Source organism: Boleophthalmus pectinirostris, unplaced genomic scaffold (genome assembly GCF_026225935.1).
Source record: "Boleophthalmus pectinirostris isolate CB_2022bp ecotype Guang Dong unplaced genomic scaffold, ASM2622593v1 HiC_scaffold_21, whole genome shotgun sequence".
NCBI lineage: Eukaryota > Metazoa > Chordata > Actinopteri > Gobiiformes > Gobiidae > Boleophthalmus > Boleophthalmus pectinirostris.
In genome coordinates, this window is record NW_026571175.1 from 3,328,255 (window position 1) to 3,346,476 (window position 18,222).

The 18,222-nt window shown below is 40.0% G+C and overlaps 1 protein-coding gene across 1 annotated transcript; it reads left to right on the forward strand.

Annotated features, from left to right (window-relative positions):
- Positions 1-7,278: 7,278 nt before the first annotated feature.
- On the forward strand, positions 7,279-17,983 carry LOC129410136 (uncharacterized). The gene is made up of 11 exons (XM_055157579.1): positions 7,279-7,344; positions 7,605-7,706; positions 10,163-10,342; positions 10,897-10,998; positions 11,398-11,661; positions 11,937-12,038; positions 13,149-13,373; positions 13,734-13,835; positions 15,128-15,415; positions 17,897-17,903; positions 17,973-17,983. The coding sequence occupies exons 1-11, from the start codon at positions 7,294-7,296 to the stop codon at positions 17,981-17,983; spliced, it is 1,434 nt and encodes a 477-aa protein (XP_055013554.1). The 5' UTR covers positions 7,279-7,293.
- The last annotated feature ends 239 nt before the right edge of the window (positions 17,984-18,222 follow it).

The window sequence follows — 18,222 nt, forward strand, 5'->3', positions numbered from 1 at the left end:
GACATTATTCACTATAAAAAAAAAAGTGCAATTAATCAGTCATATACCCTAATGCATTTTTGTTATTTTATTATTTATTTTCAGAAAAAGGGAATAGCCAAAAGTTAGAGACGCACGAGGTTTAACAGTTGGCAAAGTTTCGTGAGTTTTTGCCATTTTTCAGTGGGTGAAAAATGGGTGAGCTGGTTAGGAAAAAGTAAGAAAGAAAAATATTCTGATATGAGAGCAATTTTTTTTTTTTTAGCTGACAAACTATACATTTCCTGAAAGCTCTGGTGCAGTCCTCCATCATGGCGAGGATCCCTGGTCACTACGGGCAACTCACTTTCCGTCAGTTCACTTTATCCTAATACAATGCAATACAATGCAAAATTAATACTCTCTTCGTCAGCTTCTGAAGAAATGAAGAAACTAAAGAGCAGTAGGTGTGTGTGGGAAATTTCTCAATATTCAATACAGAAGAAAAACGATTACTCAAGCATGCATGAATCACTCTAAAATACAACTCTTATTACAGCAATTATAACATTAAACGCTCTGAAAACAAGACAAGTCTCCTTTAAAAATGCTAGAACTTTAGCATTTGGGTTGCATCTTTTAATCATGGACATATACACAACAAACACAGACACTGGGGGTGGGACGAGATACAATTTTCACAAGATGAGATGAGACACGAGACAAGACGAGATTTTTAAATTATTTACTATAAATAGTGCAATCGAGTTCATCAATCAATTTTATTCTCACCATTTTTGATGTACTTTATTTAATAGTTTGCTGTAGCATTGCTTTTTGTGACTACAGCTTCTCAAAAATGTATCTCACCAGTACTTAACTTTTTATCCAGTCTGTATGTAAAAACATGGGAAAAAATCATTTTCAGCATTTGTGCACGATCTTGTGGCAATTTTGTCTCGTGAGATCTTGTCTCATCCGTAACACATGACAATAGACACTACAGTACACTCTGCTGCACACTGCTGCTGTTCAGGAAGGAGATGGCTGAGGGCATCAGGCTTCTGCCACAGCGGGCCCTCCTGCACCTGAGCACCCTGTACCTCCAACCAGACGGAAGAGGAGTGAGAGCACAGAGGACAGAGGCAGAGAGGTGAAGGCAAAGAGGGCAGAAAGGGCAGAAAGGGCAGAGGAGTGAGAGAGGGCAGAGAGGGCAGAGGAGTGAGAGAGGCAGAGAGGGCAGAGGAGTGAGAGAGGGCAGAGAGGGCAGAGGAGTGAGAGAGGGCAGAGGAGTGAGAGAGGGCAGAGGGCAGAGGAGTGAGAGAGGGCAGAGAGGCAGAGGAGTGAGAGAGGGCAGAGAGGGGTGACGACTGATCGGCCCTCGTTCTCGCCTACACTATGCCCTGCCTACGCCCTAACCCCTAATCTAACTGTAACCCGCATGGTTAAAATCAAATCATATTGAATTTATGTTGAAATACTGTTTTATTTCATGTTTTCATATATAGCTGGTTTTATTTTGAAAACCGGAAGTTATTTTGACAAGAGACAGGAAGTAGTATGCAAATACACAGCTAGCTTAAGCCATGGATCTATTAAAATAATTTAAGCTTAAACTTGCTAATTGACACAAAGAGCAGAGCCTTTTCTCTCACATGTTGGTTGAAAAACAAAGAAAAAGGTATGAAAGACAAAGTTCACTGTCTAGAGGTGGAAGAACTGTCACTGAAGTACTTTTATTTTGCTGAATCAGCCTTGAGTTGATGTTGTTGGTAAACTACACTCACATGTTCTCATGTATTATGACCTTCAGGGCATGCCAGCTAATCGTTTTTGGGGTATTTTGCTCTTTTCAAGTTAAATTTGTTAAAAAAGTTAAAAGCATTTATTTGATTATTTACAAAGTGATGCTTCTCTGTGTCATTAAAGGTGCAGTGTGTGTATTTTACACTGTATAACAAACTAGTCCCACTCACTACATGTGACTGTGGGTGAAAGGAAAAAGCATTTTCACATAAAATTATCATTTAAAATGATCTAAAATGTTTAAAACCAGCAAAGCTATGATTTTTGTTAATTAAAAACAATGTAATTCATTTCTTTTATTTACAATCTAAAATCCTATGTAAGAAGCGATTGCAAAGTGATAAACATATGAAAATACGGTAAACGCATTACACTTCACAAGTGAATGTGTTTTTCAGGAGTCAGCCATTTATTTAGGAAATAACTGTGGTTACTTTCTTGTTAACTATCTTTAGTTATTTTTCCAGTTGATAAGATACATTTATGTTGTACAACACCTATATCAGGATCTTTATGTGAATCTAATAAATTTGGATTATAAAACATAAACAAGCATGACTTTGCATTTGCAAATACAGGACAGATTTTTTTACTTTATGGAAAAGTGATGCTCCCAGCCTTGACGTCCAACGAGGTTGATGAGATGATCCGTTGGTGGCGAGCGTCCCTGTTGAATTGTGAGCCTCTACCACCCCATACAACACATCCTGTGGTAAGATTGCGTCAGTTCCACTGACCGACACCAACGAGAGCCTACTTCAGACACATCCCATGACGTGACCCTGACTATTTGACTTGAACACTGAGGGATATCCTTAAAGGGACATTTAATTTTTTAGTTTATGCTGGGACCACAGGTTGTAATTGTAATTGTATTGCACACTTCTTTTATAATTTCAAACTAAAAGTTTACATTTAACTACAGTTATCTGGGTCCATTAGTCATTGCTATACTCTCAGCTCCTACGAACCTAGAGGTCGAGACGTGTACAAGACGTGAAGTGGGTTACATGACCCTAACCCATAACCTTGCTTTTACCCTAACCCTAACCTAACCCTGCACATTTTCTCAATTTATTTATGCATTGATCAAAAAAAATTTTTAAAAATCCAAGATGGCAGACTTCTGGTCTGTAAAGGGGCATGGTCACAATGTAATTTTTTTTATTTCCTGTTGCCATGCTGCATCTGGTTATCAACTTTAGTTTGGCCAAGTCAAAGTTTGGTGTTTGAGATGGGGTGTGGATATCACAGACTTTTTCCATCAAGACCATGTCACAAATGTGCATACCAAATTATGTGTATCTACAACAAATACAATTTTATGCACCCATTTTTGTATTTTCTTACATCAGTCAGTTCAGTGTCAGGGTGTGCACTATGATTCAAATTTGAGTGAAATCAACCAAAGTTATTCTAAAGATTTTACCATTAGAATAACATGGACTCTCCATGTTATTCTAATGGTAAAATCTAATGGTTATGGTTATCTAATGATTATGTCATCGCTATGGCAATGCCATAAAAAATATGGCATGGGTGTCTTTGACTTTTTGGATCAGGGTGGCAAAATGGAATTTTGGGCAGGGAGTTTAACAACTACTTCAAATTTCACTGAAATCTGAGTTCGTTTGTCCAAACAGGAGCAATTTGTAAAAATAAAAAATTTCTAAAATGTTGTGCATTTTTGTCGCTTCACTGCTCAGAGACAATAAGACGTGTGGAAATTTTGGATAGATTTTGATGCCCCACCCCTTGAAATAATGTGCACTTAATCGGAGCTTGTTCGGGTGAACGCCAGTATTGCTGCTCCCTGGTGGAGCGCACGGCGTTGATGTAATAGTATTTTTCCTTGTCTTGTCATGATCTACTTCTGTTTGAAATATCATGATTCTACATGCATGTTTTTTTGCCATCATTCCTATTCCTTAATGCATTTTACGATACTAATAGGCCAGCTTCTTGCCCTCAGGCCTATTGAAGAAACTAGAGCAGTAGGCGTGGGAAGGGGAAATATCTCAGTATTGATGTTGTAAATACAGGAGACTAACGATCACTCAAGCATGCATGAATCACTGCAAAAACAACTTTTAATACAACAGTTATAACATTAAAAGCTCTGGAAACAAGATGTTTCCTTTAAAAATGTTTGGAGGGCAGAGGAATTGTTTTTCAGAAATAACCTTCTTGTCACTGTTAGTAAGAGTCTGTCATGTATCTGCACAAAGTAATTGTACTTTGAGGAAGTGCCCACCATACACACCCTTTGGCATCGGAGCAGTGAAGCAACAACAAGATCTATCATGTTTCTAGTAACTGTGCTATAATTAAGGCTATGGAAGCATTGATTATATAGTGATTATATACTGGTTACAGAAGTATGCTTCCATTCTATTCTATTCTAAAGTGCAGTCTCAACAGCAGTCGTGTCTCAGGACTTCACAAGATGACAGATTTGTTAGAAAATCCAGCAGTGAGAACATTGGTCAATAGCAGGCAAGCGGATGAACCAACATTCCTAGAAAACCTATGTCTAGAAAACCACCTGTCATTAGAAAAAAAAGTACACAGGAATCCATGTCTTCATGAAACTGAATCAAAACAACTGGACTTAATAAACTTTTGTAGCCAACGTTTCACTACTAGCCAAGTAACCTACTAACCAACTAATGTGTAGACAAACACTGAACCTGAACCTGGGGAGAGGGAAGTCTGGGAGTCCCTGCTTAGACAGCTGCCCCCAGAAGAACTTGAATGTATAATATGTTATTAAAACTACTATCTGCAGGTTTATTAGTTTATTTTACCAGTGGATGAAAGATGTGGAATGTAGATAGCAAGCAGTGGTGACATGTGACAACAAGTTCATTATCAATAAACAAACGGCTTATGCTCAAAACAAAACAAGTCTGACAGTTTGAAAAGTTATACGGCCTCCAATTCCAAACCACACCTTTGAATGAACCACTTTACCAAAAAGACATTAAAGTGCATTTGACAGTTTGGCATTTTATAATGTCTTGAAATGTGATACCTGACTTGCTCATTAAAGGTGTGCATTGTTGATACGCCCCAGCTGATCGTCACCTTCGCCTCAGGGAAGTCTCACCTTAAAACACCGCTCAGACGAAACGCAGCTGCAGTCCTGATACTGCGCAGGATTCAGTTCGTGTGCAGAGGCATCAGAGAGTCTCAACTTGCAGACCGAGAGGTGCAGGCCATCTGTGACTGTGTAAGTATCATGCATTTAAAGCTACGCTGCTTGTTTGTTTTATTTATTTATTATTTTTTATTATTACTGTTTTTAAAAAGCCTTGAAAAACATGCATTCTTATCTTGAGTGCGATCACCTCTCTACAGATCTGGCGTGTAACTTGTTTCTCAAAGCCTTGCCTTGGTTTTTTCTGGGTGTGGCAGGGCATCCAGGTCATCTAAATTGTGTTCTAATGATCATGTACAAACTATGCTCAACAATACAGCATTAGAAAGAGTCTTTGAAAACAAGTTTTTAGGAGTAACTTATAGACCATAATTTAAACTGGAATTAAATTATCCAAAGTAATCACAATTATATATAAATATAGATATATCCTAAATAAAAACAGTATTTTTATTACATATTTAGTTGCTGGTAATGCCCTTTATCAGTGTTTCACAAACTTTTTTTTCTGGGGACCCATATTTTAAAAGTCACAAACCTTCGCGACCCAAGTCAGTTCGTAAATCGCAAAATAAAGGTGGATTTGAAAATTATGTAACACTAAATGAGGATATTTTATTGTTGACTGAGTGATTGTGTCTCTGAACAATTAGTATTACAGCACTCAAGTTTGAAACAATGAAAAACAGTCATTAAAGCAGCAATAAAAGGATCCATAAGTCGCCTATTTGGACATTAAATGTAGTCCTGTATATTGGAGATTGTGACAAAGCGACCACCCAAAAAAATCACACAAAAAACACTGCCCTACATAACCTACTGTATTGAGATTCGGGGCAATACTTATAAGACTAATACAAACCCAATCTTTACCTTGCAAAAAAAGGCAATAAGAGCATCACATTATCAACTTATAATGAAACAACCAATGCATTATTTATAAACCTTCAAACTCTGAAATTGTATGATTTAGTTGACCTTTACACTTTGAAAATCATGTTCAAAGTAAACAACAATGTCTTGTCAAAATCATTACAGAACATGTTCAAAATCCAAAATAGCCAATATGAGCTCAGAGGTACAGCCATGTTTATCAAAAAGAAAATCTGAACAAACATGAAATTTTGTCTATTTGTTTAAGCGGTGGAGCTCTGGAACAATTGAACAGAAGACCTAAAACTGTGCATCACTCTGTTCCATTTTATAAAGAAGTTTAAATGTTTAACTCTGGGCAGATAGATTAATTATGATAGTTAGTTTGTGTTGTAGTACTTTGCTGTACTCTTACTGATTTGTTAGTTTCCTCTTGCTGTATTTATGAAGATGAGCTGCTGTCAAGATGAAGCTATGACAAAGAAAAAAGGGTAAAGGCAGAATAAGCTCAAGCTTAATCTGTCTGTGGAATAATGTCACAATAAACCTGTGACTCAAATAAATGTCCTCTGTTTGGTTAGCAGTTCACTAAGAATACATAATACTGTGTACGTTTATTTACTTCACATTATATTCAAATTATATATTTTTTTAGTTGCATTTATAATTTTTTTTTTTTTGCTGTCCACATAAGGAGATAGTTTTTTGCTGTTGCTGTTGGTTCACTCTGAAGTGTGTTTCATGAGTCGTGTGCTTGGATTAGAAAGAACCCACAAACAAAATTGGGCACAAAGCTTTGAGAAACACCTTTGGTCTTGGGCGTGACCCGCTCGCCTCCATGGAGAAACATAAGTGTAATGTCATACTGTGGAACATTCACAGTTAAAGCAATAGCATGTCCATGGAGACAAGCATGTGGTAAACCTTACCACCTTGAAAAATAAAGTTAGGGGATGATGACAAAGACAAAAATCTGCAATATTATCAATATTACTTAATCAAACCAAGCTTGAGGTCAAGGAAACAAAACAAAAAATGTGCAAAATGCAGAATGTGCAAAAAATCAAATGCTGTGCATTCATTGCAGCTGTTTTGATTAGTTTTTCTTGATATTCTGATTTTACAAAAAAGAATTGTGAATAGGGAAAAAATAAAAAATCTCACACTATTTACTATTTAAAAATACATGTTCACAAGACAGAAATGGACATTTTCTGAATTGCTTTAGAATGAAACTAACTATGATATTACCCATTTTCAGCTGTTATTCTTCCTTGAATCTTCTGCTTCTTTAGGTCCACGTTGGGCAGAACAAACATCTGGAGCTGGTTGTGTTTGTGGGGCTGCCTCACACCAACAGTGGACCAGTCCTCCGCACTGTTCACAAGTCCACAGACGACCAGATCTCTGATTTGGAACAGGAACGTGTGAGATTTATACCTTTAGAGCCAGTCATGTGCTACAGATCTGAGAGTCCGAGATTCTTGTTTCCGACGATGGGAGAGTCCCAACCTGCAGATCCAGAAGTGCAGGCCCTGTGTGACTCTGTAAGTATCATGAACATAAATCTACACTGGAACTTTTCTAGTGACACATCAGGTCAGATCTGTGGAGAGGCAACCTCGTATAAACTCATCATGGTGAATAATTAGGGTGCTCTGAATGCAGAAGGTAAGTGAGGTATAACTTTGGATCACTGCAAACTGTGTAAACAGCAAAAAGCATTAACTTAAGAAAAAAAAGTAGAAATGTTCCATGAAGCACCTTTAAGTGTTTGAGTGGGAGTGAATCTTGTGCTGTTGTTCAGGTGAAGAGTGAAGTGGAGGCGAAGAGAAGAGAGAAGTATGAGATTTTCAAAGTCATTTTCTACAAGAAACAAGGTGTACATGGATTCACCTACTATGTCACGGTCAGTTCCTACAATTGTTTTATTTTTGAATTAACCAGCAAACAAAATCATGATTAGAAAAACATGAAAACCTGTCATATGCACTGATGTTGTCCGCATTCCCTGAGGGTGTGATGCTAACTGGAGGCTCTGCTCTGTATGAGGCTTTGTTAGACTCATAGACTGTAGGAAAGAAGTGAACTAAGAGAGTGTGACGTCACACAAAGCGGCTCTACTCAAATGAAGATCACCGATGCTAGTAGTTATAGGGGAAAATCTGGAGCCAAATTCCTTATTAGGAATATGAAAATATAAAATGGCCCCTCCTTGAACCGCCACCTTAACGTGGTGAAGGGGTTTGAGTGCCCGAATGAACCCAGGAGCTATGTTGTGGGGGGCTTCATGCCCCTAGTAGGGTCACCCAAAGCAAACAGGTCCCAGGGGATGGGTCAGACTAGGAGCAGTTCAGAAGCTCCTTATGACAAGTAGAAGAACAAGGCCAGGAGTGGCCTCACTGGGACCCCACCCTAGTGCCAGTCTGGGGTGGGTGTCTGGTGGCCGGATCTTCCCCCACAGGGCACAGCCAGAACGAGTGATGGGGTTCTGGGCCCTTTGCTAAGGCTGTCCGGTCCCTGTATGACCGGAGCAGGAGCTGTGTTTATAGCCGGCAGTAAACCAGACCTGTTCCCGGTGCATGCTGGACTCTGCCAGGGCTGCTCTTTGACACCAGTTGTGTTCCTTGTATTTATGGACAGAATTTCTAGGCACAGCCAAGGGCCAGAGGGGGTCCAGTTTGGGGACCACAGGATCTCATCTCTGCTGTTTACAGATGATGTTGTCCTGATGGCTTCATCAAACCAGGACCTACAGCACTGGGGCAGTTTGCAGCCAAAGCGGCTGAGATGAAGATCAGCTCCTTCAAATTCGTGTCCATGGTTCTCGACCGCAAAAAGGTGTCTTGCTCTCTCCGGGTGGGTGGAGGGTCCCTGCCTCAAGTGGAGGAGTTCATGTATCTCGGGGTCTTGTTCACGGGTGAGGGGAAGATGGAGCATGAGATTGACAGGTGAATCGGTGCAGTGATGCAATCGCTGTATCTGACTGTTGTGGTGAAGAGGGAGCTGAGCCAAAAGGCAAAGCTCTCGATTTAACGTCAGTCTACATTCCTCCCCTCACCTCTGGTCATGAGCTCTGGGTAATGACCAAAAGGACGAGATCGCCGATACAAGCAGTCGAAATTAGTTTCCTCCACAGGATGGCTGGGCAGTCCGTTAGAGATAGGGTGAGGAGCTCAGTCACACGGGTGGAGCTTGGCATAGAGCTGCTGCTCCTCCACATCGAGAGGAGCAGCTGAGGTGGCTCGAGCATCTGTTTCGGATGCCTCCTGGAAGCCTCCTTGGGGATGTGTTCTGGGCATGTCCCACCGGGAGGAGGCTCCAGGGAAGACCCAGGACATGCTTGAGGGACTATGTCTCTGGACTGGCCTGGGAACACCTCGGGGTCCCCCGGGAGGAGCTTGACAAAGTGTCTGAGGTGAAGGAAGTCTGGGAGTCTCTGCTTAAACTGTTGCTCCTGCAACTCGGCTCCAGATAAGCAGAAAAAAATGGATGGATGGAAAATGGCGTAAAAAAACAAAACAAACTAATTTCTAAACAGGACCATGAACGCTTGTATTGATCACAGGAGTTTTCAGATGATATTAAAACATTTGGCATTTGACAGTGTTTGCTAATGTGTGCATTGTGTCACCATGGTAACTGCTAAACATTCCCCCACTAGAGATACATGTAGAACACCCCCAGTGTGATGTCACCGTAAGGTATCAATAGGTGTCATTCATATTTTAGATGTGATGATGTCATTATTTCAGACTGAGGCCATGGGGCTATAGAGTTGTTAAGTGTCCAGGTCCAAACAGAAACTTCACAGCAGATTTCTAGCTTTAGTTTTGTTCTTTATTCCTCAAACCAGAGACAGTTACCTTTCAAAAACGCATGTTCAATCACAAATTCTCTCAAATATGTAAATGATGCAGTAATAATCTATCATAATAGGATTACCAGTGTGTATATCTCACTAAGTGACAGTCACCACTAACACTAGTTTAGTCTAGCTTCTTACCTCAGCCTCCCTCGTACTCTTTCTGTCACAGTTATAAACATAGATCCATGCTTATAGCCTCTTTAACTTTAAACAACTGATATCTGGTTTTAGCATGAGATGTGCTGTTGTTAAAAAAAGGGGAAACTGTAATTAATTGTCAATCAGCTGATGGACCCGGAAGTGACATCACACTTAACAGCTCTATATGACTCGATGGGAGAACATCGACTATGATCTACAAATAGTCGACCTTTTCATTATTTGTTTGGGACTGGCTCCACAAAGTTGTCATATTGATTTGATGTCTTCAATTTCTTTCAACAATTGTGAATAATGTCACCACTTTTTGTTCTTCCTTGAATCTTCTGCTTCTTTAGGTCCATGTTGGTGGCAACAAATATCTGGAGCTATGGTTAGATGTAGAGCCTTCCCCCAACAGTAGGCCCGTCCTCCGCGGGGTTCAGACTCCCTCGCCTGTTCGTCCACAGGAGTTCATCGTCGGAGGCATCGGAGAGTCCCAACCTGCAAACCCAGAGGTGCAGGCCATCTGTAACTCTGTAAGTATCACACACTGAAAGCCACACTGTGGAACTTATCTATTGAGAGCACGCCCCTCACACCTTCTGCTTACATTGTTTGACTGGAAAGTTCCCCAGTATGGCATTAAGGGTGCTGTACCTGAACACCTGAACACCTGAACCCAAAACAGAACTAGTTCATTTTAAAGTGATCCAAAGTTACTCCTCACTTACCTTAAGCATTCTGAGCATCCTCATTATTCACCACGATGAATTTATAAGTGATTTTCACAACTTTTAGACACCAAAGAGCAAGGAGCAATATAACAGCACCCTTCTGAATTCTCTGACAATAAAGAACTTTATAATCTGATGCAGACAAGGATATTGATTTTGATTTTGATGTTTGTGATGAGGAAACATCATTATAACATAAATCAGAAAATAATGTACTATGGGACTTTTAATAAATACAAAATAGATGTTTAATGCAATACTGTGGAATATTTCCGACAGACTAACTTATCCATGGAGTAAGTGGCGTAAAAAAAACAACCTTCTGTGTTATGAGTGAATCTTGTGCTGTTGTTCAGGTGAAGAGAGATGTGGAGGAGCGGAGAGGAGAGAAATATGAGACTTTTGAAGCCATATCCTACAGGACACAAACTGTAGCTGGAACCAACTACACTGTCAAGGTCAGTTCCTACAATTGTTTTATTTTTTATTAACCCAAAGACAATATTCTGATGATGTTTTGACAATAAGAATCCTAAAGATTAGAACTATCACCCTCATGTGTAGTTACCACAGGTACTACCCCAGCAAACAAAGTCATGATTAGACTTTAAGCTCCTATAGAGTTGTTCAGTGTCATGTCACTTCCTGGTTCATCAGTTGGTTGAAAACAATGATGTTTACAATTTCCTCTCTTTTTTAAGCGACAGCACGTGTCACGTTAAAAACAGATATCAGTTGTTTGAAGCCAACAAGTTATATAAGCCAGACCTATGGTTATAACATGAAAATTTAATAAGAATTGGAAGATGAGCTGAACTGCCACTCTCTGATCCTCCTTGAATCTTCTGCTTCTTTAGGTCCACATTGGGCAGAACAAACATCTGGAGCTGGTTGTGTTTGTGGGGCTGCCTCACACCAACAGTGGACCAGTCCTCCAAAGTGTTCATGAGTCCAAAGACGACTTGGAGCAGGAAGGCGGATTTATAGAGCCGTTCATATGTTACTTTCCCCCAAGACAGTTCGAAAGGATGATGCCTGAATATCCTGAGCCTGAGCTCATGACTGGAGGCATCGGAAAGTCCCAACCTGCAGACCCAGAGGTGCAGGCCCTGTGTGACTCTGTAAGTATCATGAACTTAATGCTACAGTGTGGAACTTTTCTGTTGACACATCAGGTCAGATCTGTGGAGAGGCAACCTCGTATAAACTCATCATGGTGAATAATTAGGGTGCTCTGAATGCAGAAGGTAAGTGAGGAATAACTTTGGATCACTGCAAACTGTTTCAAATGAAAATCAGGCACAGCAAAAGCATTAACTTAAGTTAAAAAACTAGAAAAGTTCCATGAAGCACCTTTAAGTGTTTGAGTGGGAGTGAATCTTGTGCTGTTGTTCAGGTGAAGAGTGAAGTGGAGGCGCAGAGAGGAGAGAAATATGAGACTTTCAAAGCCATATCCTACAAGAAACAAACTGTATATGGATACAACTACTTTGTCAAGGTCAGTTTCTACAATTGATTTATTTTTGAATTAAGCAGCAAACAAAGTCATGATTAGAAAAACATGAAAACCTGTCACATGCACTTTGAGCTTCTATTGATACTCTGCAGCTGATGTCGTCAACATTCCCTGAGGGTGTGATGCTAACTGTAGGCTCTGCTCTGTATGAGGCTTTGTCAGACTCATAGACTGTAGAAAGAAGTGAACTAAGAGAGTGTGACGTCACCCAAAACATTCGGCTACAGTCAAATGAAGCTCACTGAGGCTCGCAGTCATAGGAGCGAATCTGGAGCCGAGTTCTATATTAGGAATATGAAATTACAAAATGGCAAAAAATAAAGAATGAAACTCCTAAACAGGACCATGAACGCTCGTATTGATCACAGGAGTTTTCAGATGATTTTAAAATGTTTTTTGGCTGTGTTTGTTAATGTGTGCATTGTGTCACCATGGTGACTCCTAAACACTCCCCCATTAGAGATACATGTAGAACACCCCCAGTGTGATGTTGCTGTGAAGTATCAATAAGGGGCGTTCATATTCTAGAATTTGATGTCACTTCTGAGTCCAACCAGAAACTTTCTAGCTTTATTATTGTTCCTTATTCATCACACAAGATACAATTACCTTTCAAAAACACATGTTCAACTACAAATTTTATCAGATATATAAATGATGTAGTAATAATCAATCATAAATAGAATTACCAGTGTGTAGGCCATATCTAACTGACAGTCACCAACTCTATCTTAGTCTAGATTTTTACCTCAGCCTCCCTCGTACTCTTTCTCTCACAGTTATAACCATAGATCCATGTTTATAGCATCTTTAGGTTTAACCAACTGATATCTCATTTTAACATTTGTTGTCTCTAAAAAAAGAAGTGGAGAAATTGTAAACAATTGTCTTCAATGAATTGACCCGGAAGTGACATCACACTTAACAGCTCTATATGACTCTATGGGAGAATATCGACTATGATCTACCAATAGTCAACCTTTTCATTATTTGTTCGGAATTGACTCCACAAAATTATGTCTTAAATTCATTTCAACAATTGTGAATAATGTCACCACTTTTTGTTCCTCGTTGAATCTTCTGCTTCTTTAGGTCCATGTTGGAGAGGACAAACATCTGGAGCTGTTTTTGTATGTAGAGCCTGACCCCAACAGTCGGCCCGACCTCCGTGGGGTTAAGGATTTCACAGATGACCAGATCTCCGACTTGCAGCAGGAAATCAGGGACATGGAGTCTTTTCCTCCACAGGAGCTCATCGTCGGAGGCATCGGAGAGTCCCAACCTGCAGATCCAGGAGTGCAGGCCATCTGTGACTCTGTAAGTATCACACACTTAAAGCCACCCTGGAACTTTTCTGCTGAAGGCACGCTCCCCACATCTTCTGTCTACATTGCTTGACTGGAAAGTTCCCAGTATTTCATTAAAGGCGCTTACCTTAAGCATTCTGAGCCTCATTATTCACCACGATGAATTTATAAGTGATTTTCACAACTTTTAGACACCAAAGGAGAATTTTGCCGCCACAGTAATGCCTCAAGCACTAGCAATATAACAGCACACTTCCTGATTCTCTGACAGTGAAGCACTTTATAATCCGATGCAGACCATCCATGGAGACAAGCAAATGTCATAAAAATGACCCTCTGTGTTATGAGTGAATCTTGTGCTGTTGTTCAGGTGAAGAGAGATGTGGAGGAGAAGAGAGGAGAGAAATATGAGACTTTTGAAGCCATATCCTACAGGACACAAACTGTAGCTGGATATAACTACTTTGTCAAGGTCAGTTCCTACAATTATTTTATTTTTTATTAACCCAAAGACAATATTCTGATGATGTTTTGACAATAAGAATCCTAAAGATTAGAACTATCACCCTCATGTGTAATTACCACAGGTACTACCCCAGCAAACAAAGTCATGATTAGACTTTAAGCTCCTATAGAGTTGTTCAGTGTCATGTCACTTCCTGGTTCATCAGTTGATTGAAAACAATGATGTTTACAATTTCCTCTCTTTTTTAAGCGACAGCACGTGTCACGTTAAAAACATATTTCAGTTGTTTGAAGCCAACAAGTTTATAAGCACAGATCTACGGTTATAACATGAAAGTTTAATAAGAATTGGAAGATGAGTTGAAGTGTTGAGCTGTTTTCAGTGATCTGTGCTCATTGGTGTAAAATCCCCCCAAATATTTTTTTTCTTCTGCATTATTTCCTCAGCACAGACTAGCTCCTCCCACCTGTGTGATGTCAGAAACATGCACCGTGTGACCAGTTCTGACCAATCAGAGAGGGGCTAGACTAAATCTTACAAAGCAAACTTTTAGGCACTTTGACCATTTAAAAATGTGAAAACATTCATGTTGTGAAAATAGAGAAGAATCCCTATAAAACCTGACTTTAGTGAAAGCTGTGGATGTCCTGTCAGCTGAACATGGGCAGTTTGAATTCCAAAAAAATGCATTGTGTTCTTTGGAAGAATTCTTTCTGAGCCCAATCTCCTGGGAGCTGCAGTACCTGGAGTGGCCACTAGTCTGTCACTCTGGGATGGAGAGGAATGTCTTATCCAGTTCCTGTTGTAGTTCCATGGATTATAACTGTGACTTAAAGTTTATGAGGGAGGTTGAGCTACGAAGCTAGAGTAGGTTTAACCAGCATAAGCAGTGACTGACAGTTAGTGAGATATACACACTGGTCATCCCATGTTACGACAGATTATTACTACATCATTTACATATTTGATACAGTTCAAAGGTCATTGTCTCTTGCTCCATGAATAAGGAACAAAACCAAAGATAGAAATCAGCTGTGAAGTTTCTTGTTGGACTCGGAAGTGACATCATCTCTTAACAGCTCTATATGACTCTATGGGAGATTCACTGACATTAGAATAAATATTCCAAATTATGATCCACAAATGTTGAACCTTGTCATTATTTGTTTGGACGTGGCTCCACAAACTTGTCATGTTAATCTCCTGAGTTAAAGTCCTCTCAAATGACAAGAGTCACATCTTTGGGGCTGAATAACGGTGACACTCTCTGATCCTCTTTGAATCTTCTGCTTCTTTAGGTCCACGTTGGGCAGAACAAACATCTGGAGCTGGTTGTGTTTGTGGGGCTGCCTCACACCAACAGTGGACCAGTCCTCCAAAGTGTTCACGAGTCCACAGATGACCAGATCTCTGACTTGGAGCAGGAAAGTGGAGGTGTGAGATTTAGAAACCAACAGCCATTCATATGTGATTACGGATTCCAATCACCAGAAATTATGTCACCTGAGGATAAACCAGTGATATTGTCTGGAGGCATCGGAGCTTCCCAACCTGCAAACCCAGAGGTGCAGGCCATCTGTGACTCTGTAAGTATCATGAAATTAATGCTACACTGTGGAACTTTTCTGATAAAGGGCAAAGTATAGTTCTGCTTTGACTCAATGCACACTGCCGCCGTCACCTTGTCGCCGTCGTTTTTGATTTATGGATCTACATTGAGGTCTATGCACTGCCAAGCTTTTCACTGCCAAAACGCTAGGGGGCTAGGATGTACAGTCATGGGCAAAATTGTTGGTACCCCTCTGGCAATGAAAGAAAAATCGACAATCATCACTGAAATAACTTGAAACTGATAAAAGCAATAATGGCGGCACGGTGGCTGAGTGGCTAGCACTGATGCCTCACAGCAAGAAGGTTCTGGGTTTGATCCCCGGGTCACCCGGGCCTTTCTGTGTGGAGTTTGCATGTTTCTCCCCGTGTCTGGATGGGTTTCCTCCGGGCATTCCAGTTTCCCCCATCAACCCAAAACATGCTACAGGTCTCCATGAACAGTTGATCGTCAAGGTCAGTTAAATACAATCAATCAGTGAACCACTACAGGTGGAAATTAGCACTGACGCTACAACCTGATGTACAGTGCATCTCTCCTGTTAAGGTAAAATGCAAGAATTGTGTGCTGTCCCTGTCTGAAATAAATAAAGTTAAAAAAAAAAAATAATAATAATTTACTGAAAATTGCCCAATGAAAATCAAACATTGTTTTTCACCTGTGGTTAAACAGAATTTAAAATAAATAAATAAATAATGAAACTGGCCTGGACAACTGTCAGTGACACTTCTGCACTGGTAAAGTGGTATTTTGACCCTTTTCTCACGAGCAAACTGCTTGAGTTGTCTCAGGTTTGAAGGGTTCCTTCTCCAGACGCATGTTTCAGCTCATTTCACAGATGTTCAATAGGACTGAGATCTGGGCTCACAGAAGAACACTCCAGAACATTCCAATGTTCTGTTCTTAGTCAGTCTTGGGTGTTTGTAGCTGTGTGTTTTGGGTCATTGTCCTGTTGGAAGTCCCATGACCTATGACTGAGACCAAGCTTTCTGACACTAGGCAACACATTTCATTCCAAAACATATTGATATTTTTGAGATTTAGTTGTATTTTGCACAGATTCAAGACACCCTGTGCCAGATGCAGCAAAACAGCCCCGGATAAAAAAACCAAGTCTCCTCCGTGCTTTACAGTAGGGTCAATCTTCTTTTCTTGGTCTGCTTCATTTTTGCGTCTGTGAACATAGAGCTGATGTGTCTTGCCAAAGAGCTCCAGTTTTGTCTCTTCTATCCAAAGGACATTTTCCCAGAAGCTTTATGGCTATCAATATGCATCATGGAAAATTCCAGTCTCACTTTTTTATGATTTTCTCTCAGCAGTGGCGTCCTCACATGAAGTCCACTTTAGCTCAAACCGTGGTGGATGTTGAGATCTGACACTGATGTACTTTGCCCGTCGAGTTCACATTTAATTTGTTTGGAGGTTGTTCTGGGCTCTTTTGTTCCATTCATATGATCCATCTCTTCAATTTGTCATCAGTTTTCCTCTTGCAGCCACATCCAGGGAGGTTGGCTTCAGTCCTGTGGACCTTAAACTTCTGAAGAACATGTGTAACTGTAATCACAGGAACATCACGCTGCTTGGAGATGGTCTTATTGTCTTTATCTTTAACCTGCTTGTCTGTCATTTTCTTTCCAGTCTCCTGACACAGTTCTCTTCTTCTCTTTCTCTGGTCCATGTTCAGTGTTGTCTCCATCATCTCCAAACAGCACAATGACACATGTCCCACTTTAAACAGACAGACTGACTAAAAACAGGTTTGAAGAACCTGTGATGCAGATTAGAGACACACCTAAGTTTAACATGTCCCTATTGTCCAATTACTTACAGTCTTTTCTAGGAGTACCATCATTTTTGTCCAGGCCAGCCTCATTAGTTTGTTTGCACAAAGCTGCATTAAACACATTATTTCTCAATGTATACTGAAAGAAAGGAAAGCGAAGTAGACGGAATGTATGTAGAGCAGCAGATGATTTGACGCTGGACCGTAAATTGGCTTTAAGGGAGACTCCACCAAATGCTCATCTATGTTTTCTTTAAGTTTTATTGCAAAAAAATACTCCCAGGATACTGACTAGGAGAAAAATAAGTGTAATATCATAGTGTGGAACATTAAAGGTAAATCATTAGCATCTCTGTGGAGAAAAGCAGGTGGTAGAAAAGTTCCATTTACAGAGGCCTGTAAATGGAACTTTTACCGGCCTGTAGTATCGGTGAAAAGAATCTTAAAGCCACATTATTATTAAAAAATAAACCGATGAAAGTTTTTTTTTTAATGTGTTTATTGCACTGAAAAACAGAAAACATGCGTCTATGAGTGGACTTGCACCTTCACAAACCTGGCACTTCCTCCTTCCTATTTCCATGGAAATATTGTTGCTCTGTCTGTAATCCTCCACAATATGGCATAAAACGTATAGTTATTAACTCTAACTCAAACTTTCTATTTCCATGGAAGCATGCAGGTGACGTGCCACGTCCAGAAAATTCCATACTGTAGCTTTAATGCTATTGCTTGTTTTTTTCTTTTTCAGGTGAAGAGTGATGTGGAGGAGCAGAGAGGAGAGAAAATATGAGATTTTCGAGGCAAAAACCTACAAGAAGCAAGTTGTAGGATATAACTACTATATCAAGGTGAGTCGGCTTCGATTAAAGGGCCCATGTCATGCAAAATCAACTTTTCAGAGCTTTCTACCTTCTAAGAGTGATGTGTGGGCTTGTATATGTTGCCAAAGTGGTTTTTAGATTGGTTCAGCTTTTTTTTTTACAAATTGTAGCATATTT